The sequence below is a fragment of the Spermophilus citellus genome, assembly GCF_964194105.1.
Source record: "Spermophilus citellus genome assembly, chromosome: 8".
Lineage (NCBI taxonomy): Eukaryota > Metazoa > Chordata > Mammalia > Rodentia > Sciuridae > Spermophilus > Spermophilus citellus.
In genome coordinates, this window is record NC_138189.1 from 5450757 (window position 1) to 5475161 (window position 24405).

Consider the following 24405-nt stretch of genomic DNA (forward strand, 5'->3'; position numbering starts at 1 on the left):
CCTAGGAGAAATGGTATTTGAGCTGATACTGGAAGGCAGTGAGGAATCTGCTTGGAAAGAAGGGGGTGCCCATGCAGTCCCCCAGGCCAAGAGAGGAGGGCCCTTCATAGCAGCTGGTAGAAGCTTGGTGGTCTGTAAGGATCCCACGCCCTCTCTGTGCAGAGCTCTATGCTAGAACTGCATGGGCACTCAGGCTTGGCAAGCTCTCTGCTCCTCTGCATGTTTATAGATGATGTGCCAGGCCCTGGTACTGTGGGTGCCTTCTATGCATTACCCCTTTATACCCACACAAGACCTGGCAGGCAGGTGTTATCAATATCCTGGGCCGAGGGAGACTGAGTGACCAAAAGGCTATGTTAAGGGCAAACGGCTGAGAAGGGAGGAATCTGAGATTCAGGCTCAGCAATGGAACATACATAGCAACCTACCAAAAGGACATAGGTGGTCATCCAAAATGCAATAATGGCCTTTTCTAGAGTTGTAAAAACTCAGATTTTTAAATTTTCCTTTTTAAGTGCCTTTGCATCATTTTACATATTATTTTAATCATTATTTAAAACAATGAAAATTTCACTTTGAAAAAAAAAATCTTTGGACACTAACCCATCTTGATTTTTTAAGACATGAGTCACCGTTTCTTGCCAGTCAGAAGGGCAGTACGGTTGCCCACAGTTTGCAAATAGAGACAGGGAGGCTCTGGGAGACTGGTGGCTGGTCCTGAATGCCACAGTTACTGTCTTCACTTCCCAGGCGGCTGTAACAAGTGAGCACACACTTAGTGGCTTGAAACAACAGAAATTTACTGTCCTTGTTCTGGAGACCAGAAATCCAAAATGAGCCCCTGAGCGGGCTGGTCTCCTCTAGACAGCGTCAGGGAGGACGGGCTCAGGCCTCTTCCAGCTTCTGGGGGCTGCAGATGGTCCTTGGTTAGGCCTCAGGACTCTGCTCTCTGCTGCTGGCTTCCTGTGGCCCTCTCCTGTCTGCCTCCCTGGGCCTTCTCCTCTTCAATGGCTCAAGTGGTGTGGCCACCACAGTGAGGATCATGCTGTTCTGTTGAGAAGACCGAGGTGAGGGGAGGCTGTGAGCAGCAGCACTGGCTTCGGGCTACATATATAATGCAGGAAGAAGAGATGGCGTGGAGTAAACGGCAGGGGCATTGGGGACAAGGGGTCAGGTCCCACAGAGGCAGGGCTCATAGGTTTTCCTGGGAGATGGGTTGAAAGATACAAAAAGAGGAATCAAAAGCTTGACCACCTGGAGGGATAGAGCTGGGGAGGCCGTGGGTGGACAGGCCCCTGTGCTCTGGTGGGGGGGGAGGGGGGAGGTGGAGATCAAGAGTTTGGAGGTGGGGCCTGTTAAATTGAAGGGGTCTGTTAGGTTAGTGCAGGCTCTGAGCAGATGTGCGTGAGGGTTAGGGGAAAAGTGGAGACTAGAACTTTAAATGGGGAGTCCTGAAAACATTGGTGATGTTTGAGACCCTGGGGAATTCAAAGACCAAACTCATGGCCTCCAACCCAAAGAGGCTGGGGAGGTGCAGGGGGAGCAGCCAGGCAGAGAGGGTGCTGGGATCACCTGGAGGGGGAGCAGCACAAGTCAGCCGCGTCTAGTGAGGGGACAGGAGGCGGGCCCTGGAGGACGCTGTGAGAACGAGGCACTCTGGTGCCCGGGAAGCCGCAGAGCAGCTCCTGGCACATTGCAAACCAACTAAATGCGCGTACTGTTGGCCACGAGGGTGGCACGAGAAGTGGAGCTCACAAAACCTAGTTGCAGGCGGGGTCTAGACGGTTGGCAAAAGGCTTCCTCACGTCACTGACTTCTTAGTAAAATGCCCTCAGCTGGTGTGCATCAGACCCCGGCTGGAGCAGTAGTGGCCAGGTGCGGAAGGACATCTGCAGGTGCTCAGGTCCCCAGGAAGTGGAGCAGACGCTCTGCATCTAGTCACACAGAAGGCATCGGCTCACTCTGCGGGATGCAGAGCCTGAGATTCATAGGATCCCGGGAATCCATGCGCAAGCAGACACGGGAAAGACGCTGGAAACCCCAGGCTGTGTCTTCACGCCTCACACAGTTCAATTCTTAACTTTTCCTCATTATGAATCTCCAGTAGATCCACAAAAAGGGATTTTCCAGGTGTTTGGGGGAAGAACTTGAGACAAGAAAGACTCGATAGGTATTTGCAGTCAAAAGCCCACTGCCTAAGAAGACAGTTGAAAGTTCGTTCTCCTACAGGCCCCTGGGCAGACACCTTCTCCTGTCAGGGGACAGAGTCAAACACTTAACCTGGCCACCCTATACCAGGCTGCCCCCACCCTGCAAGGTCCACCAGGAAGTCCCAGGTGTGAGTAGGGATAGACGGCCAAGCCCTGCCCTCTCTCCCACCTCTGCTCTTCTCAGCAGACTGCGGAGAGTGGATCCCCAGAAACCCTTGCCATGATGCCCCATGGGCAAAGGTGCTGGTCCTGTAACACGGAGGCAGTGTGAAGGGATATTCTAAGTACACACCCTTCCTACATCCAGCCCATCTCGGGAGAGGAGTTCTTCAGTAAATTCAGCAAGAATCATGTAGCCTTTTAAGGAACTGTGAAAGATTTTGATTCTCTCCCTACAAAAACAGTCAAATGCACACACATACAAGTTCAAGTACAGTTTCAGTGTTTTCTTGTGACTCCCTTATGCCCCTAAGAATCTTATCAGCCCAGGCAGAAATGCAATGAGATGAACTCTGTGGACGTTGCTAAACTTGACTGAAGCCAGCTGCAGGTTTTGCCCTCTTGGCTGGCTCACAACTGATATCTCTGTGAAAATAAAAACAACATAACATAATGCAAAATAGAAATCGACGCACATCTGCCGAGCCTACTAGGCTTTCCAGAGAGGAAGACTCCCGGGGCACAGGAGTTACCCTTTGGGACTTCTCCTTTCACTCTGACAAGGGATTAAGTATGTGATGTGTTACTTTCAACCCCAAGTGCAGACACAGAAATGAGACTGCATTCTTTTTCTGACCTGACCTTAAATGAATGGAGTCTTGCAGTGGCCGCTCCCACTGCCGACAGCATGAGTCAGTACTGGCCATACTTACATGTGGAGCTATCAATGCCGATGGTGGTGACATTTAAGTTTAGTAGCAGGGGGCTGCTCTCAGGAACAGGGTGTCTTCTGTGCCGAGCCAGTCTTTAGAGTCTTCTAGATCAGGCTTTATTATCATTTTAAAGCCTGTTTTATTTAAAACTTGGGTCTGGTTTGCTTAGAGTAAATACCGCCTGCTTGCACTCTGTTTCAATATGTTCTGTTTGGCAGCATGTGCATCAGAGAAAAAAAACGAGAAGGCTGTTGTGTGTCACGCCAAGATAAGGGATGGTTTGCACATGCAGTTCTGCTGTTGAAAAGTCTCACCCAGATAGCAAATCATCCCTGAGGGTTGAAAATGTTAATTTCAAAATCAATATCTTATTAAGAGTCTTTGTGTGAGTGTGTGTGTGTGTGTGTGTATGAGAGAAAGAGAGAGAGAGAGAGAGAGAGAGAGAGAGAGAGAGAGAGAGAGGGAGAGGGAGGGAGAGAGGGAAAGAGAGAGAGCAAGCATATGCACATTCACTCCAAGTAGGGATCCATAAATTGCACGATGTGTGTGTCTACATTTCTTGGCATTTTATGAAACTTCCCTAGAGGCATTTTCATAGAATTGGGACTTGGTAGCCCAGCAACTCTGAGCTTCTTGTCCTTACATTAAAAACAATTTGCATAGTAGCTCCATGGTGACTTCTGATGAGGTGTTGGTGGAGAGCTCCAGCTGTAAGGCAGACCCGGCGGGTCAGGGAGGCTCCCTACTGCCAGATGCAACACCCACCCATGCGTCCCCCTGTATTTCTGCCTGGGCTTAAAGATCTTTGGGAGCATAAGGGAGTCATCAGGAGCACAATGAAACTGTACTTGAACGTGTGTGTGTGTGCGCGCGCTTGCACATTTGACTATTTTTATAGGGAGAGAATCAGAATCTTTTACAGTTCCTTAAAAGGTTACATGAATCTTGCTGGAGAACAGGGCTCAGGAGCACTTGCTTAAAGAGCATTCTACACGGAGAGAAGAGAGGTCCACTGCAGGGAGCAGGAGCTGCATGTAGTGGAAATAATGAGGACTTCCAGAAGGACTGTGTGTACTGAGGTGGAAAGAGTGTGGCCTGGGAGCCAGGAAACAGCCCTAGCAGGTCTGCTGCCACTGCCTCATCAGATGACCTCCGACAAATTACTCTCCCTGCTGGGCCTCAGTTTCTCAGTCTGTAACCTGAAAACCAATGAAAGAGCTGGGCTGTGTGGCCGAGATGGCTGTGGCTCCTTGCCATCCATTTGCCCCTCCTCTCTCTTTACAAACAGACACACACTCAGCTCCAGCTGAGCCCAGGACTTCCCGCCATACGCTGCATTTCCCAGCTTCCTCTGCAGGCAGGAGTGGCCACATGACTAGGTTTCTGCCAATGGGCTGTGAGGAATGACGGGCACACTGATGCACTCTCCTGCCACTCCTACAGGCCGCCATGCCCACAGGCCAACGCCAGGCCCCCCCTAGCCAGGCAGAGGACACAGCCTATCAGGTGACAGAGCGATCAGAGGCAAGAAGTCATGGTCGGGGACGCTTCTGGGTCAGAACCTCCGCTTGCCTTGGCCAGTCCACATGCCTCTGCTCTGTTGAGGGAATAATGCGCCATCTCCATTGTACCACGGGATTGTGGGTTTGGGGGTTCCTTTGAGCAACTTAGCTCACATCTTAACTAATGCATACTGGGTGAGGCCAGGTCATCACGGATCTCCCTCACATCAGGAAAGACAGGGACACACCCCAGGCACTCGGCAAGCTGAAATGAGCCAGTGAAGGACAGAGCCGTGTTCGTGGGCAGGTCAGGAATGTGCGGTATGATTCATGAGCCAGCTTGGCATGGCTAAGAACGGTTCCCACACCAAGATCCTGCCGTTTTAGCACTGACCCTCAGGACCCGGGAAGGGTGGAGGGGTCCGAGGGAGAGAGCTGTAGGCACATGCCCCCTCCCCGCCACCTCCCTCCCTCCCACTATTGACCACTCACTCCACCACGGTGGGTCTCACCTGCCAGGCCCCAGTGGGCACAGAGGCGAATAACCAATCCTACACCTGCCCTCCCGAGTCAAGGCAGGAAACGGTGCCGTGATTACAGGAGTTTGTCGAGCCTGCCTGAGGCTGCAACAGGACAGACAGGCGATGTTTACCATGGGAACCTCCAGAGGCTCCCAGGCTGCTTTCTGTGTGCCGTGGGGAGCTCTCGCCATGGGACCCGATTCTTGGCGTCCTCACCTAGGTGTGCCCCTCAGCTTAGGGCACAGCCTCGGCCTGCAGAGCCGTCAGTACCTATTTGCCATGACCCAGGGGTGCTAGAGGGGCAGCTTCTAGCCGGGGATGGGAGGATCCAGGGTGAGGGAACACCCCCACAGCCTGGACAGTCATTCACTTATTTAGTCATTCAACTGGAACAGGTCACAAATTTCAATGTCTTCATTTGTGAAATGGGCATAATTTTTCCTAAATGTCTGGACTAGAAAGTCAGATCCCAAAATGTGGCACTTGGACACACAGAGCTGCAGGAAGATTTTCAGAACCACGATCTCTCTGATCTCCCGCCCCATCTCTCAATCGCTTTGATCCTCTCCCTCTGTAGAAGCCATGCAGAGAGAGGTCTGCTCTGAAGCTCCCTTATCTGACTGAGGACACTTCTTCCAAGAGAAATGCAGTTGTCTAGCCTGCCGCCCCCCACACTCAGACCAAAACCCACCCAATAACATGGAAATGCTCATCACTGGAGAGGAGGCTGGGAGCCCTCACCTGGACAGGCAGGTTGAGCCTGCACCCTCAGGGCGGCTCTCGGAGCTTACCTGGGGGACTTTACCTGCAGTGAGACCACCTTTGTTGGGTGCGGTTCCACCCCAGCCTTCTCCAGGAGCCAGAGACACTTTGTCACAAACTATCATCTGTGCTTGGCCCATTTGCTTGCCCTAAAAACCACCTTCTATCTGTCTAGTTTCCTGTCCCCCGTGCCCCTCCCTCACATGACAAAGTGTACACATGTTTCTGAACCTCACTGGATTATCAGATAATCATTCTGTGCTTGCCTATGCTTATGCACTTTAATAAATGTGTATGCGTTTTCTTCTGTTAATCCACATTCTGTTAGTTGATCAGACAGCGTAACCTTCAGAGGAGGGAGGGAAATCTCCCTGTCCCTACACTGTCTCATGGTGTTCTTGGGAACTTTGAATCAAAATACCCTACAGAGTGCCTGCCAAGGGTTCAGGAGAGAATCTGCAGGACTCTCACCTATGAATGGATGCTGATTTGGTGGAAATCTGATTTTGGTAGAAACGTACCCAGGAGTTACTCTAGTCACCAGGGTGTGATTCCCCCACCTGGGGACAATCGATAGTGCCTGGGGATAATTCTGACTGTCATGACTGAAACAAGAGGGAGAACAGTGCTACCATCATCCAGCAGATGAGACCAGAGATGCTGCTCAGAGTGGGTGTCGAGTGCACAGCCCACCCCCAGCAAAGAAATCTCCTTCCCCGTGTCAGTAGCATCAAGGCTGAGAAGCCTTGCACTGGCCAATCAGAAATGACTGTTTCAACAGGGTGCGTTCACACTTTCACTAGATACCTGTCCTGAGCAATTTTAAGTGCCATCCTTGCCTTGGAATTTAATATATAATTATAAAACAGTATACCTGTGCCTGCTGACCAGAATTCTGCAAGCATTTGTCTCCAAATGCTACAGCATATGCTTAGTTCTCCTCTCCGTGTGTGAAACACGCCTGGAAGGACCTCACCCAGCTCCCCAGGCCCGCAGGAGCAACCTCGGAGAGGCATCCCATTTTCCTGGTCTGTCCTGCAACTGTGGAGTTTATATTCTGACTTCAGGGACACCAGGACCCAATTTGCAACATCAGACCAAAAGGAGCCCAGAGAGAGGAGAAGTGAAAAGTCAGTGACAACTTCCAGTGTGCATTGCAATTCTGCTGCGTGTCTTCAGATGATATTCACTGAGCACCTAGTGTATTTCAGGGCCAGCTAAGTACTGGGTATTCAGTGGGAATAAGATACACATAGTTGCTCTGCTCCTGTGACTTTCAGGTGGCTTTAGCACCCAGACTTTTGAGATAGGAGGAATGGCATTTGTTACAGGTGAGAAAATTGTATATTTTGAAAACAAACAGGAAGAAATATTTAAAATATTTGTCACAATTACTTTAATTTGCATTTCTGATAAAATACAATCTAATTTTATAAAATGTAAATGTTTAAAAAAAAACTCCTTTAGATCACTGAATGTGAGTCTGAGCCTCTTGCAGGGCCCCAGGGCCCCAGGGCCCCTTTCCTGGTGGACCCCAAGGTACAGCTCAGCCACCTCTCATCTGGAGAGCAGTCCTCTGGTATCCCCACCTCTGATGAAGCACAGAGATTCCTCCACCCAGCAGTGCTCTGGACCTACCATAGGTAGGTTTTTGTAGGAGGTGGGGTTTACTCAAACTGTTGGGTAGCCAAGCATTTTCCTGTATATTTCCCCTGCTATAACTCTTCCTCCTGCATGGTGTCCCCATCCCTCCCCCCAGGACTAAGAGCATTAGCCACCATCCCCATTCTCCAATCGCTATGTGTCAACTATTATAATCAAGATGCTACAAGCATCTTTTTAATGCCAGCTTTTAGCCACCTGAAGACATTCCATTTCAGTATGTGAGAAGTAAGCCTCGGGGATTGGTGGGTAGATTCATCCCTACTGTGAAGACGTGTTCAGACCAGCTATGAAAGGGGCACTGCCAGGCGTGGTGGGTGAGGGGCTGAAGGAGTCCTGAGCTGCTTCCACCCAGTGGCAATATTGACGCACAGCAGATGGACGTGAGCCGCAGGGACACGGAGGTGAGGTATTCTATAGACTGGGCGGCTCTGCTGGCCCTCCACGTGTTTTCTTTTAAGCAGTAATTTACCCAAGGCCACTCTGGCCCTGGTCTGGCGTGTAAGTCAATATAATATGTCACAGTCCTCCACAAGAACCTGTTATCAGCAGGGGTACTCCTGGGGCTCAGGAATGTTTGTCCAAAGACTCCTCCAGATAAGAACACAGGCTACCCTGAAAGGGGCACTTGGTGACCTTTACGCAGGCCAAAGATCCAAACTCAGGAAAAAGGATAATTAAAAGCAAAACCCACCAACCATAAAATCTGTTAGAACAAGTTCCAATTAGAACCAGTCAGTGCAGGCTACAGTAACCAAGAGCCTTTAGGCCCTTAGCTGTCTTTTTAACTTCACTGTAAGGGGAAAATTTCTCGGCACCCCCTGGGCTTTGCTTGGGTACCCCTGCCCACCCACCCCCCTGGGCTTTGCTTGGGTACTTGTGGGTAAAATCATGCACAGTGGGAACTTAAAAATCTGATGCTTTCAGTCAGAAGTGAAGAGGTGGTGCTTGGGCTGGACCCTAGAAACTTCCCTAGGACCTGAGGAAACTAGGAACAAAGTTGGAAATGCTGTTCTCCTCTCAGAGATGCCCCATGGTCTCCTTGAGGGTGCTCCTTCTAATAAACAGCTGCGACTGTTAAGGCACTATTCCAGAATCCCAATAAAATGCCAGGTCTTTTAAAGCAAAGAAGGATTTATTCTGTCCAGGGCCAGGGAGCAGAAAGTTCTGCAGCCCAAGACACTCAAGGCTGGTGGGAGGCAGCTTAAAAACAAGAAAAAAAAAAAAACACAAAGAAGGGATCAGGAGAGGTGAGTACAACCATAAGACACACTTCATAAAGTGGGAGGCACCAAGTTACGTGCCTTCCCAGAATCTGCCCTTTTGTACCTACTCAGGAAGCAGCACCAGTTCCATCGTTTAAAGATATTGTGATTAGGGTGAACACAGGTGAGGGTGGATTTGTCAACATCTATGGGAGTGGGCTCCTGTGGAAACGGGGGCTCATTCTGCACAGGTTGAGGTGTCTGAGCAGAATGGGGTCAGCCTGACCTAATTTCCAAATCAGCCCATGACACTGGTATACCTCATGGCTTGCTTGAAATCCTGTCTTTCAGGAACACCAGACTGAGAGACATAATGTGACCCCTAGGCCTTGGTAACAAAAAGCTTGCTGGAGACCCACAGCCAGTATGTGGCTGGGCCAGCATGCCCAGCCAAGGCCCACTGGGCTCCGAATTCCCCCCAGCTGGGGGTGCTGGTTTGCAGACATCACGCAGGTTCTTCTGGGAATCCGTGGCCAAATCTACATGTTGCCAGGCAAAGGCATTGTCCACACCACTGGACAGAAGCCTCTGCTGGTCAGCGGGAGGGGGAACAAGCAGAGAGCAGAGCTCATTAGCCCTGTCTACTCCCTTAGCTCAAGACCCCTGTGACCAGGCTGCCACTGACTCCATTGACCAGTGCCCAACATCACAGCTGGAGAAGACACCCCCAGCCCACCAGCGGATTTGTTCCAAGGTTTAGATCAACTTTAGAATCAGCTGAGTGCGTAGGGGGGTGGGGCTCTGTTTTGCTTATTTTTGGAAGATGGGTTCAAGCAGGAAAATGCGAAGATGTCTCTGTCAAACCCCTGACACATGCACAGCAGGCCACTTTGCTTTTAAGTGTTGAGATCAGTGTTTGCAAAGCACAAGGCAAGAGCTGGGTGCCAGCCTCAGCAGCAGGGAGGAAGCCCGGCGGGCAGCCAGGGAGCGTCTGCCCAGGGAGGGGGTAGGAGGGGCCCTCTGTCCTCCCCTCAGCCTCTGTTTTGGGGAAGGGAGCCCAGAGAATATTTCTAATGGCCCCAGGCAAGGGGCAGCTCCAGAGACCCAGGGGCTGAGGGAAAATAACACATGGGGCACATGTTTTGTAGACTTTGGACGCCTACGATTGAGAGGTTATTATTTTAGTGCCTCTGGTGAGAAAAATAGGATTCATCTCCTTCATTTTCTGGCTCCTTTTTCGAAAGACTCATTCTGTGGTTGTGAGAGTGGCAGTGACTACTTAGTGCGTCCCTGGTGAACAACCTGCTGAGCTCTGAAATAAGAGTCCCCAGCTCCACTCGGTGAGATGGAATTCGGGAGAGCCATGTGACATAGCAGGACAGCTCTGTGACCCCCAGAAGTCGTAGGCCATCCTCCTGGATCGGCTTCCTCTCCCTCTCTTCTGGGCAGTGTCCTGTGGCACGGCTCTGCCATGTGCTTAGGGCCCCGCGTCTCCCGAGACAGCGAATTCAGCTCACTTCACAGAAGGCCTCCTGAGCGCTGTGGCCAGTTCACAGCCCCCAGGTTTCCGCGTGTGGGTTCCCTGGGAACAAAGCTGGCTTTCACACACCCTGGGCCATGGAGAGGTGGGCTTGGGGTCAGGACGGGCTTATTGCCACCGTCAGCAGCCGCAGCCGAGCTTTGGCTGTCGTCTTGCTACGTCTTCCAGCTCTGAGCTTCCGCGTAGTGGGCTTCTCTGCCATCTCTCAGGGACTGGAACGAGAAAAGCCTGGAAGTGCAGCCTTGGTGTCCATGTTCCACCCTTTCTGCCTCTCGTAGGCCCAGGAACTCCATCTTTCTCATGAAGGGGAAAAAGGAGCTATTCAAATAGAAGGTCTAAAAAAATAAACGGGAGGTCACGCTGAACCCAGCCCGGCGTGCCAGCCACCGAGACGCTCAGCCAGTTTCTGAAACGCTTTCTGACCGAGGCTTTGGTTACTCTCGCCCACTTCCTGGCCTGGTGTGTGTTGGCTTGGGGGCTTCCTGGAAGGACAGAGGCCAAAACACTCAAACCGCTTCCCCAGGGAGGAAGCCTTAACTTCACAGAAGCTGGAGGCCGCGGAACTCGAGGGAGAAGGGAGCTGCCAGGGCCGGGCCCGCAGGGAGAGGCTGTTTATGGTTCTGCAGCTGCGGACTGAGTGGCGGTCCCTGTGAGGGGTGGGCAACAAAGGGCACCATTTATTCCTTCAGTCCCCCAGCCTCCTCTTCCGCCTAGTAGGCCCCGAGTCCTGGGCTCACGTGCCAACCTCACCCGGAGCCCCTTGGCCCAGCATGCATGGGTGTCAGGAACCGGGCTTCTGGGGCTGGAAGCGACGGGAATAGTGACAACAAACCTGTGGCGCTCGCCCTCCAAGGGCACGAGTCTGAAGGACCTGCACATACCAACCATCGATCCTCCCAGGGGGTTTGAACATGCTGATCACAACGTGGTAAGGTCACACTGACCACCCCAATTCCATCATTATGCAGGGTGTGTGTATTGAAATGTCATACTACACCCAGGAAGATGGACAACTGTCCTATGTCAACTCTAAATAGAATTGTTTAAAAAGTTGAAATCCACCCCTGTGTGTGTTGGAGAGGGGGTGGGGGGTGTATACCAGCATCGTCTCCATTTTCTAGACAAAGAAATAGGAAAATTTGCACAGCCGGACAGTGACTGAGCTGGTACACGAGGCCAGCTTGACAGTCTAGTTTGAGTTTAAAACTTTAAATCAAACTGAGCCTCCAAAACACAAGGATTAAAATGGGAATTGCCAGGGGCCGGCCAGGGAGTGGAGGGTCAGTGTTGAATGGGGACAGGGTTTTAGTTTGGGGAGATGAAAAAATTCTGGAGATGGGTGGTGGTGACGGTCCCACTATGTGAGTGTGCTTAATGGCCCTCGACTGGAGACCTTGTGAAAATGATGTATCTGTGTACGTATGTTTTACTGCACTATTTTTTCCTCAGGTGCAGGGAAATAACTCCAGAGGTAATCATCCCATTGCACAAGAAATGGATCACCTTCCACTATAAAAGGCATCCGTGAGGAGGAAAACGGCAGGCTGGGATTTTGTAGCCAGCTGCTGGTCTCAGGTTCTGGTTAAGGGGAACCTACAGGTAGCTGTTGACGTGTGACACAGACACCCATCCCAGTCAGTTGTGCACATCGGGTGAGGTACAGAGAGCAAATGGCAAAGCTATGTGACATCTCCAGATAGGACGTCTAACACAAGCTGGGACACTTTGGGGACTTTCTAAGTGCTCCTGAGACACAGGGCTCTGCAGGGAGGCTGACACTGAGGGTGGACACCACTCTTCAGTCCTCACAAACATAGCCTGGTGAGGGGTCTGAGGAGGACATCCCCGCCTGGGCCAGGCACCTTGCAGATATCACTCAGCGTGGCACTGGACGGGCCCTGTGCTGCCCACGAGCCACACTCTGGCCTCCGAGGTGTACAGCCTCGTACTCTCCCAGGAAGAGGAATCAGCATTCTGATGATGGAATCCTTGAAAGTGACGGATCACCACACGAGGAAAGGAGTCACAGAACCGTGATGTCATAGTAAGTGAAGACCCCCCTCATTTCCCAAGAAAAGTGAAGTTCATGGCTCTCCCAGGGTCCTGCAGCATGATGGCTAATCTCATGTATCAACTTGGCTGGGCCACAGTGCCCAGGTATTTCTTCAAACATTACTTAGGGGTATCTCTGAAGGTCCTTGCAGTCAACATTTAAATTACAGACTTTGAGTAAAGCAGGTGCCTCTCCATATCATGGGTGGGCCTCACCCAATCTACCGAACACCCACAAGAGGAATGAAGCCCACCAAAGAAAGAGTCCTGCCTCCCGATGGGTGGACCCGACCTTCAGCCTTCTCTGGACCTCGAATGGCCTGCCGGCCCTTCAGGCCTTCGGCTTGCCCAGCCTCCTCCATCACCTCAGCCAATTCTTCAACATCAACTAGTCCCCACCGGTGGATGGAAGGATGATTGATACATAGAAAGTGTTGTGGTTTGGATGTGAGGTGTCCCCAGACGCTCATGTGTGAGACAATGCAAGAAGGTCCAGAGGGGAAGTGATTGGGTTGTGAGCATCTTACCCCATCAGTGAATTAATCCCCTGATAGCGATCAACTGGGTGGCCACTGACACAGTGGGGTGTGGCTGGAGGAGGTGGGACTGGGGGCATGGCTCTGGGGTATATATTTGTATCTGGAGAGTCGGGGGAGTCTCTCCCTCTGCTTCCCGATCACCATGTGAGCTGCTTCCCTCTGCCACACTCTTCCACCGTGGTGATCTGCCTCCCTGGAAACCCGAGCAATGAAGCTGGCTGTCAGTGAGCCCTCCTACTTATCCCGTCTGCAGTTGTTCTGGTCCTGTCTTTCAGTCACAGCAGTGAAAAAAGTTGACTAAAACAGGCAGAGGCAGACATAGAGAGATATAAAGTATATGTACAAACACAGGTGCATTCCCACACATCTATACACAACACACACAGCCCCTTAATGTCCCATCCCCTTGTCTGTGAAGTGCAGATGGGACAGCAGCGGACCTGCCTCAAATGATTTTAACTAGTGTCACCCTGGTTGAGGTAGCTAACACCCTAACAAAAGCACCAGGCACCCAGCCCCTGCTGGGTACCTGCATTAGCTAGAACTCATTTCTAGATTCCAGAAATGTGTATGATGGGGTGTGGCAGATGGGCAGAAAAGTTCCACCAATGTCACATGTTGCCGAATGTCAACCTTTAGAGCTTCTCTCTGCGTGAGTGGCAGGACTAGGAGGTGATCAGCACCATGCCTGCCATCAGGAAACCCCAAATCTGATACAGAAATCAGCAGGTAAACCCTCTGAGGCTCTATGGGGAGTATACACATGTGTCACCAGGTGGGAAAATCACAGTCCCCAGTGAATAACTTCAAATAATAATGTATTTGTCTGACTATCAGTTTTCTATTGCTGGCTCACAAATTGAAGGCCTGAACAGCACCCACTTATGGAAGTCAGACATCTGGGAAGAATCAGCAGAGTTCTTGGCTTTGGCTCTCCTAAGGCCAGAATCAAACTCTGAGCCGACCCAGGTTGGTATTGGGGAGCTCTGTAAAAAACCTGCCGCAGGCCCCTTGCAACCAGGGGTAGAGCCCAGTTCCCCACAGCTGCCAGTCAGGCTTCCCTCTCCTCCCTGACTGTGTACCAGGACGACTGCCCACCTGAAGGTGTCCCCCTCTCTACCGCCTCCCCCCACACACACACCTTCAAGCCAAAAATGGGAGGCTGAACCTGGATTCTCTCAACTCCCGCACTACCTCCTATCGGCCTGCAGAGACCTGTTCTTAAAGGGCTCTTGAAGTGGATTAGAAGCTGGTGATCTCTTTTGAGGAACCAGAAGTCAATGGATTAACAACCTTTACCACGACTGCAGGATCCCTTTCGCTGCATGACTAACCCAACCGCATGAGGCATACCCCACCCTATTCACAGGGTCCCCCCACATTCAAGAGGAGGGACATTACATGCCCTTGGTAGAAGTTGCCCACATGGTCAGGATAGGCTAGGCAAAGCTGCAGTGACAGAAAGCCCTTAGTGCACACCACCTGTTGGCTGGGCATTGCTCTGGGTCATCTCTACATCTGCACAAGGCTGATACGTGGGGGTCAGGTGGCAGAGAGAGAGAAATGACATGGCAGAGTGCATGGCAAAGCACACACAGGCCCTCACAGCTTCTGCCTGTGGTAAATCCCAACATTCCTTTCCCATTCCTTTCCCTTGGTCAAGGGGCCACAGATGCTCAGTCCTGACCTGGGTCCAGGAGAAAGGAGGCTAGCCATGTCTGCTGACCAGCACTAATGACTGGCAAATGAGAATCCTCCAAAACGGAGCAGCCCCGAGGAGAGCCAGCTCCTCCCCGCTCTGCAGGGTGCTGTACTGATTGGACTCTTCATTTGCAAGAGACAGAAAGAAACTCCCAGAAACCAGCTCAGGCCAAAGAAGTCAGTTCTGTAGCCATCAACTCAGTGGCTGGAAATGGCCTGGACAGTTGGCAGAGTCGCAGGACTCAGAGACTTCTGGAACTGGAGCCAGGGCGCAGCCCCGTGCTGGTCCTCCTCAGCCTTCCATCTCTGAGCTCTGCTTCTGTGTTCCCGGCCTTGCCCACTCCTCCTGCAGACAGGCCTGTGGCCACCACAGCACAGTCTCCTCAATGAAATGAGCAGATGACCGTCCTCCTGTGCTCGTGTTAGCCCCAGGGAAGACTCTGGCCTGCCCGTCTGGTTCACATGCTCACCACCTCCACAGCAGGAGGCCAGAAATGGTCCAAGATGAGGTTGAGGAGCAGGTCTCTAACCAGAAGGAAAAAAGAAAGAGGGAAAGGGGGGGCACGCAGCCCCGAGGGGCATGCCAGCAGTCTCATGTTCGTCTTCACAAAAACAGTTTCCAAAAAATATCGTAATCCCTGCACATCTGCTGAAGCCAAGTGACGTCACCATCAGCTCAGTCGCAGGTGACAAAGGGAGCTCCTCCGAGCTGTAGCACCCTAGCCTGTGGTCTTTCTTCCGAGCCCAGCTGGGACCTTCTTGGAGAGCTTCTGCTGGGTCCTTCCTGCATGGACAGGCCCAGGGGAATTGTTTGGGACAGAGCTCCTGCTGTATGCACTATCCTCTGAAAGCTGGATTCCATGTGTTTGCCTTCTCTCCTTCACTCCTGCACAGGCTGGGCCAGCTTTCCATGTGGGTTTGCCAAGAGCCAAAGCGAAAGCTCAAAAACATGTCCCACAAACACAGGGGAAGTACAGCTTCTACGAAGGATGTGAGGTCAACAGGAGCCCTAGAGGCAGCGTCCTGGCTGAGTGCTCACCCTCTCCCCGCCCAACACTCCCGGCTGTCACTGCCAGGTCAGCTGCCATGGGCTCTTGGCCTCTGACCTCAACTGCTTGCAGAAATGGGGAGCCACTGAGGGGCCTCTGCCCCCCAGGTGGCCTCCAGCCCAGCTCTGGCATCAGACCCAGGCTATATGATCTAGTGCACTGTTTTCTGCAGAAATTAGGCTGCTGCAGGGCTCCTGCCTCCACTGGCAGACAGCTAGCGGCTCAGGTTGGGCGACAGGAGAACTGGCATTGGCTACATCCATTTCAACCTCAGATGCCTCACGAAGGCCACAGGGTAGGAACACCAGGGGCACACAGGAAAGGGGCCACTCTGTGTTTCAGCCAAGGTGCATGGGCCAGAGCAAACAGCCAGTTCCTGTTTCTTACGACCCCTGGGGCTGAGTGTCTCCCTGGCCTCCGTAGCGCTTAGAAACAGGCTGCTCTGAACAGCCAGAGGGAAAAGGCCAACTGCTCTTGCTCTGTAAATCCTGAAAAGAGTTCCAGGTCCTGAAAACACAAGGTCACAGACAGAAAACACAAGGACACTGTCTCAGTCTGTTTTCTGCTGCCATAACAGAATACTTGAGGCTGGGGAATTTATAAACAATAGGAGTGTACTTAGTGCATGGTTCTGGAGGCTGAAAAGTCTACCAGCCTTGGGTCATCAAGGTGGAAGGTTGAAGGGCAAGCACACACAAGTCAGAGGGGACGAGAGGTTGTGCACTTACACTCCCAACATAACCACCCAGTTCCTCAATAATTCATTCACAAGAACAGAGCCCTTACGACCTAACCCCCTCTCCAAGTTCCACCTCTGAATACTGTTACAATGGCAATTAGTGTCTTAGAGGGAACCTTTGAACCACATCAGAAGTTAAGCTGTGACAACTGAAATTCAGTATCTGCCAAAATGGTGTTCTCTTCCTGTGCAAGTCTCAACTGAAGAAAGCCTGCAAAGGGAGGGAATTGTGGATGCTTAGAGAGGTGTTGGCCATGGACATGGGATCCTGTTCATAATGTACTGCTTTAGAGTGAGATGAGGGCAGTGGACATTGTGGTGACCTCTGGACGGCAGCCTTAGCAGGAGTGAGCTCCACATCCAAGGAGGTATACAAGCAGATTCTGGATAAGCTATAAAGAAAGCATAAGCATCAGACAGGTTGTTTTAGATGATTTCTAAAGTTCTACTTCATAAGTTTATTTTCTGTTACTATAACAAAATACCTGAGGCTGGGCATATAAAGAAAAGAGATTTACTTAACTGTCAATTTTGGAGACTGAAAGTACAAGACCAGTAGTTTTATTGGCTCAACTTCTGGGGAGGGCCCTTGGGCCATGTCACAATGTGAAAGATGTCATCACAATGGCAGGAGCACTTTTGAGATAGAGATCACCTGGCAAGAAAGCCAGCCAGAGAGAGACTGTGACTCCTTGGGCCTCAACATGTCACCATGTCCCAGTGGGAACCTGGGGGCCTCTCACGCATTCTACCTACAGGTGCCAGGATATGGAGGCCCCCTGCAGCGCTGAGTTCAAGAAGCCCCAGCCACACCCATGCCACGTCCTGGTGGGGAACAGGTCCGTCTCCCAGCCACTCATCTGACTCAGCCTCGCTGTCCTGGAGGTAAGGGTGCAGGACTTTTCCTTCCCTGGCCTGAACTCGAGGCTCTGATGAAATGTCCCTGGAGCCTCTCAAAGCAGACCTAGAGTCCAGGCTGGGGCCAGGGAGTGACCAGGGAGGCACAGGCCCCAGGCCCAGTGCAGAGAGGAGCGAGGTGCAGACTCCATGCGGAGGCAAGAGGCCTGGCAGGGTGGCCTCCTGGGGCTCGGTGGCCTCCTGGGACTAGGCGGCCTCCTGGCACTCCTTGCCGCCGCCTGCGGGGCTGCCCGACACAGGCTCCTAACGGAGCCTGGAGCACACGCTGCTGCGCACAGAGCAGGAAGGCACAGCTCGCCATCCCTGCGCAGGGTCTTGAACACTGGAAACTGGTAAACACGGGGGTGATGGAGGACCAGGGTCACGGCCAGCAGGGCCAGCGGCTGACCACGGGTCGGGAGGCTTTCTCCAGGCGGGAGAGGCGGGGCCGGGTGCCTTCCCTGTCTGACCCCTGGCTCCCGCTCCCTGGGCTCGTCTTCGGCTGTGTTCCTCTGGGACCCTGCAGCCCCCTGGTCCCCCTTGTGCCCTGCCTCTGGAGGGGGCGTGGGGCAGGCCTGCCCAGACCTGGGTCCAGGGCCCGCTGCTCGCCCCATCCACTGTTGAGGTTCGCGCTGGGCTCCCGGCATTTGCACTGGCGGCAGCTCTGCGGGCTGCGGGAGCACGGGCACCGCTCAGGTGCCATCAGCCACCCCTCCTGGCAGCCCCTGTCCCTTGCCTGCTCCTGGTGTCGGCAGCCCAAGGACCCAACTCATCTCTGACTGCAAGACTCGTACTTCTCAGGACTCCATCCTGAGGGCAGCAGGACAGGAGGAGGACAGGGCGGGCACCCCACCTGGGCGCTTGGCCTCCAGCTCTGTGACCCCAGTCGGGCTGCTGGAGCTCTCTGAGCCCCGGTTTCCTCCTGGAGAGAGGGACTACTTTCTGTGGCCTGTGCCTGGCAGGGACCTCACAGGACTGAGTGGAGACAGCGATGTGAGCTCAAACCTTGTGGAAACTCACAGCACACGGGGGTGAGCTCTGCCCCGGTCACACGGCACCTCCCTGGCTCCACAGGTGTCCCCAAAGCTCCCACCCCACGGCGCACAGGAAATGAGGGAGACTTAAGAAGGTGGCCTCGGCCACGGCCAGAGGGCACGGCCCTGCTTTGCCTGGGCATCTAGGTGGGAGCTCACTCCTTGAGCCAGGCTGCTTCCGCCCTTCCTGCATCCCCATGGGCCCAAGCTGGGGGCTCAGGGAGGCTCACACAGCCAAGGCCACCTGTGCAGTGTCAGCCCAGCCTCCAGGCTACAAGAGGGCACAGCTGCTCAGGAGGCAGGTGACCACCCACCCAAGGGCCAGCTGCCTGGTTGGGTGGGTGACCAAATACAATGACACTCAGGCCGCTGGACCCCAGGCAGGTATCACTGTCCCACCCTGACAACCAGAGGGGATGGCGCTTAACCCTTCCCTGCTGGTCACTCCCGCCAGCTCTGCTGCAGGAGATCCTCAGCCAGCTTTATAGAGTCAGCCCTCCTAGCCTCTGACCCACCTCCCCTTCTTCTCTCTCTCTCCCTCCTGGCCTCTGCCCCTCACTGCTGCTCCTTGTCAGTGTCAGAAAAGTTCCCAAGGAGGGACACCGCTGGTGGAAACCGTGCCAGAGGCAGGGCCCGCTTCCCTCCAGATGCGCCCCCAGGTGCAGGTAGCCATCCTCACCTCATGGGATCCTAATGAAAGGACTCAGTGTCCCGGCCCAGGTGGGCGTGCCAAACCCCCTCTCCCACCCACCGGGCAGGCTGGCTCTGGCGGGGCCCACAGGAAATGGAGGCGTGGAGCCATGGCCCTGGGCCACCCCCAGCTGCTGCTTAAAAGGGAGGCTGGCCAGGCTGCAGGGAGCCCACACCATGATGCTCTGGATGTCCCTGCTCCTGCTGCTGCTGGCCGGGCTCCCTGCTGCACGGCCCGCTCCCCCGACCTGCTACTCCAGGATGCTGACCCTGAGCAGGGAGATCACCAGTGAGTTCCAGGGGCTGCAGGCCGCAGAGCCAGGGGTGAGTCCCCCCCACACCCACACCCACCCCGGAGCCAGGCCAGGAGGCTCCGTGAAGATGCACCTCCCAAACACATGGCTTTGATGAAAAAGAAAGGGTGGGGAGAAGGAAAGAAGGAAAAGAGAGAGAAAAAGAAAAATAGAGAAGACTGCCATTCTTTTCTAGTAAAAGATAATCTCAAGGGCTTTTGTATATTTCCCTCCTACTAAATATGCCAATTATTCGCCTTTTTAAAGATATAAGGAAAAGTAACCAAAGACCTCAAAGTTTTGTTTGAACTTATTAGCAAATATCAGAGACGCTGTAGTAAAATGTACCAAAAGAAAAGATCAGCTCCCCTCGGAGTCTAGGACTTCAGAGTCACCTCATAGCCCAGTGACCCCTGTGTGCTGAGGGGTGGTGACCACTTACCTGCTGGGGACCCTGGGCAGATCACTCTGCCTGCTATCTCGGTTTCCTGCCTGTAGAATAGATGACAACAGCTTGCCCACCCCACCCGCCCCAGGCACACAGAGGGTCAAAGGACTGAGCAAGGGTGGCTAGCTGGGGTCAAGAGGACACCCAGGAATTCAGAGTCGGGTGTCCAGAGGGGTGGCTGAGTCGAGCATCTGACAGAGAAAACCAATGAATTCAGCTTCATTAAGAGCTTCAGCACAATTGAGCAGCGTCTCTTGACTGCTTGTAAATGCTTCAAAAAGAACCTAATGATTCTCAGATGTTGGGGTTTACAGGACTCTAACACCCTCTCTGTGTTTTCTTTTTTAAAGCCAAATAACATGTATTTATGTCTTATTATAAAAGTAACATACTTTGTAGAACAGTCAGAAAATGCACACAAAGAGGAAAATAGGCATGGCTGTAATCTGTCACCCAGAGGCGACTGCTCCCACTACATTCCAAAGGCTGGCGTTTCTGCCTCCTGTCTGTGCCAAGGTACCCAAGCGCCAGGCTGCAACAAAATTGGGATCAAATGGCACAAGCTGTTTTGCAACTTGCTTATTAATGACATTGTCGAGTAAGTTAATACCCTTTGGTACAAAAGAACTTGGCTGGGTAGGTGCACCACGATCCCTTCCTTGGAAGAGACAGAGCCATCGTCTTTTAAAAGAATCTGATTTTAAAAGGTATTAAAAAAAAAAAAGAAAAGAAAAACCCATAGGCTCAGAATGTTAGAACTAGAAAGAAGTGGAAAGATTATACATTCCAGCTCTTTCATTTCCCAACTGAGAAACTAGGTCACAGAGGAAGATACGAGCCCGAGGTCACGCAGGCGGGCTGGAATTGAGGGTTTCATCCCTGAACCGACCCAGGAGTAAGATGTAGCAATAGGAAAGTTCTATGCGGGTGCTGCAGAGGGTTACACAGGACCCATTTTACTCTATGTAATTAATTTATAATAATACATATTTGTGTATATGTTTGTATATTTTATACTTGTTATATATTACATGTATCTATATATAGGTGTAGAACTGTCATATAACTAAACAGCTATAAAATTGTTTTATTATGTATACATACATGGTGGTTATTAAATGTTACTATGTGTTTGCGTGTGCATCAAATGGTGCCTTGATTCAGAGTAAATATGTTTTTTTTAAGACTTAAATTCAAGCTCTTTATTGCATTAGACTCAAAGGCTTTTATGACTTTAAAAAATATGATGAATTTCTCAAAAGAACTGATGCATTTTAAACAAAGTTTAGATGGGAGATCAGAGTAAATATGTTAATGCTGGACCAGTTGTCCGCTTGGGGTGCATGGACATGTAAGACTAGCAAGTTTTTCAGGTGTCATAGCACCAAGAAAGACCCCAGGATCTGGGCTGGGCTGGCCAGAGCCTCTGTGGCCAGGCTGAGCCTGTGTCCTTTCTGCAGGAGCCCTGTGTGAGGTACCTGCCCGGGCTGCACCTGGATATCCACGTAAGTGGGCTCTGCCTGGTGGGGGCAGTCTGCATCCTTTGCTGCTGAACATCCAGCATGGGGTGGGAGAGGCCCCATGGGGTGGGAGAGGTACAGGAGGACACCGGCTCCTGTCCCCCTGGCTGCTGACTTCTCCCGTGAACCCTCTCCTATTGCCCACTCCCAGAATTACTGTGTGCTGGCCAAGCTGCGGGAGTTCGTGGCCTCACCCCACTGTTGGAAAATGGCCCACGTGGATGCCCTGAAGGACAAAGTGCGGAAGCTGTACACCATCATGAACTCGTTCTGCAGGAGGGTAGGTGGACGCCTCCTGAGGGCCCTCCTGTTTGCCTGCTGTCAGCAGAGATGTTCTGAGCTTCGCAAGGACGAGAGCTGGGAGGAGGGGGCTTAGGAGGAGCTCACATCCACAAAGCGCTTCTGCAGCACCATCTCCTCGCTGAGTGACGGGGATTCATGAGACAGCTACACGGGGCACCATTCCCGGCCCCCTGAGACAGACGGCCACCAGCCAAGCAGGGCCTGTGGGAGGAGCTTTCTGGAGGAGCAGGGTCCCCAGGAGTGCTCTGGGGGGGGGGGGGAGCTCTGGTAGGAGAGGGGAGGGGAGAGCCACGGGATCCCAGGGCACAGGCTACAGCCCCAGGTGGCCCTGAACTGTGGCTTCATCTTCCCCTACCCAATGCAAACATGTCAACTGGGGACACTCTGGTCCTCGCCTCGTGACATCACTGGAAAGGTAAGAATCACACCCTCCCATGCACCAGAACCATCCTGACCCCCTTGATCCCAAGACACCCGACAGAGCAGCCACACCTGGGCTCTCCAGCCCCTGCCTGGCCAGAGTGAGCCCCAGAGAAACCCCAGCCACTGGCTATTAGTTGACATTTCTTTGTGTAGCAAAGATTTGTCACCCATTTCCCCATGTCCCGTCCCTCCTCATCCCCTTCTCCCCCTGGTCTGTGGGGGGCAAGATGGCAGAAGCAGGTGCAGTGACTGCCAGCAGGTGAGCTGAGAGCCACCCTGTCCCACACACGACCCCAGTGCTGGGCCCCAGGTGTGGCCAAGAAGCAGGGTTCCATCACCCTTGTTCCATCACCTGTTCAACCCACGTGACATGACAGTAGGACAGGAGATCCTGTAGGGATGTGGAGAAAGCAGGGACCGGCTCTCCTGGGAGGAGGGAGTGGAGGTTTCCCTCCGGGAACACTTGTGTGACCTTCGAGGACAGGATGACCGAGAGTCCTGGAGCTGCGCCTGGCTCTAGGGCCCCCTCATTGTGCGTCTTTTGCAGGACCTGGTTTTCCTCTCTGATGACTGCAACGCCTTGGAGCACCCAATCCCGGTGACCATGGGCCCTCCTGAGGGCCAGAGCTAAGGCGGCCAGACTGGAGAAAGAACCCAGAGGCCTGAGGCTGTGCGTCTGCCCAGATGGTGGGTGGAAGCCACAGCCCCACAGGCCTCCCGTGGTGGGCCTCAGCCCTGCTGCTCGGGGGGCCTGCCTGGAGCACGGGGCGGGAGGCCCGCTCTGCTGTGCCTTGGTGGTCAGATGCACCAGGAAGAGGGCTCACGGCTTCTCCTGCAGGGCCAGGAACTTGAGCCCACACAGAGCGGTGGTCCTGACCATGGCGAGAGCGGGGCACACATGCACCCGCCTCTTCCTTGTTGGGAACCTGCCGACCCCTGACCAAGCTTCTGTTTTATGCCTTCCCTCATCACAAGCTCCCGGGCCCTTCTTTCATTTTTAAAGAAATGTTACTGCTTTTAAGATGTATTTGTGAGGCTTTTTACATAGCGCTGCAAAAACACTCTTTCCCTGAAAGCTGATGAAAATCAAATAAAAACATCTTCACCGCAAAACCCATGTTCTCTGCGACTTGCTGAAATCTCCTGCTCTCCACAGGAGAGCGGCTCCCTTCCCCTTTCCATCAGGAGCAGGAGTCCGGGTCAGCTGCATGGGCTGCATGAATGTCCACTCCCACGGCTTTAGGAGATGTGCCAATTTATGCTGGAGGTGGGAGGTCCCTTGGGGTGCAGACGGTGGGGACAGATTACATTGCCCCCACAGGCAGCGTGGGGCCTCTGGGGGCAATGTAATCATCCTTCTTTCAGTTCTTTGGCTTCAATGACAAACGTGGAGACGGGCATCTCACGGGGCTGAAGCTCAGGTAGGTGACGAGGCCTGAGCTGCCCAAGGTCAGGGCTAGTGAGTGGGGAGCAAAGCCCCTGCTCTTCCAGCAGCCCCGGGGGACTGTGCTTGTTTAATAATTTATAAACCCAACAATGAAATCTCAGCTAAGTAGCTGGATTGTAGAAAAATGTCTCCAATGTTGATTTTGTGAAATTCCACATTTTATTGGGTTTTCTCATTTCTTTGACTCCCTGCTGTGCGTATGGAGGGGCCCGGCTCTTCCTCCTTGATCTTAGATGCCTTGGGATTCTCAGAGGATTCATGAGATGGAGCCACTTGGCTTTTATTTTCTGTTTGGAAGCACAGGCCCACAGGACCGCTATCCTAACCTCCTAGGGCTTCCCCCTGCATGGCACTAGGAACTGGGTGGCTTGAAATAAGAGGAAAGTGTCATGTTGCAGTTCTGGAGGCTGAAAGTTCTGGATCGAGGTGCCAGCAGGCCAGGAGTTCTGGAAGCTTCAGGACAAGGTCCCACCTTACATCTTCTAGCCTCTGGTGGCAATCCTTGGCATTCCTGGTGGCTGGTGGCAATCCTTGGCATTCCTGGATGTTAGATGCATCACATCAACCTCCCTGCATATGTATGTCTGTGTCCATCTTCTCATAGGGATGCTGATTATGGGGTCAGGACCTACCTCATCCAGTATGACATTGTGTGTGTGTGTGTGTGTGTGTGTGTGTGCTGGGAAAAACCTGAGGCCTTGTGCACATGAGCCAGGTGCTCTTCCACTGAGCTACACCCCAGCCCTTGACCTTGTCTTCATCTGATAAAATCTGCATAGTACCCATGTCCACAATCACAGGTACAAGAGGTTAGGGCTTCAACATATATTTCTGGCACACCCAATTCAACCCACAAAATAGAAGAATTGGCCCTTTCACATGGGAAAGTACTGCAGTGGTCCGCGTCTTGTCCATGAGCCCCTCAACCATGGGGCACTGCCTGGCCCAGGAGTGGCTCTCGCCAGCCCACTGCCTCTTCACCACGACGCTACAGGA

General features: G+C 52.7%; 1 protein-coding gene across 1 annotated transcript; it reads left to right on the top strand.

Moving 5' to 3' along the window:
• Positions 1–19093: 19093 nt before the first annotated feature.
• Positions 19094–23052, top strand: CYTL1 (cytokine like 1). The gene is made up of 4 exons (XM_081304525.1): positions 19094–19299; positions 21177–21221; positions 21388–21516; positions 22510–23052. The coding sequence occupies exons 1-4, from the start codon at positions 19153–19155 to the stop codon at positions 22591–22593; spliced, it is 405 nt and encodes a 134-aa protein (XP_081160651.1). The 5' UTR covers positions 19094–19152; the 3' UTR covers positions 22594–23052.
• Positions 23053–24405: the final 1353 nt, after the last annotated feature.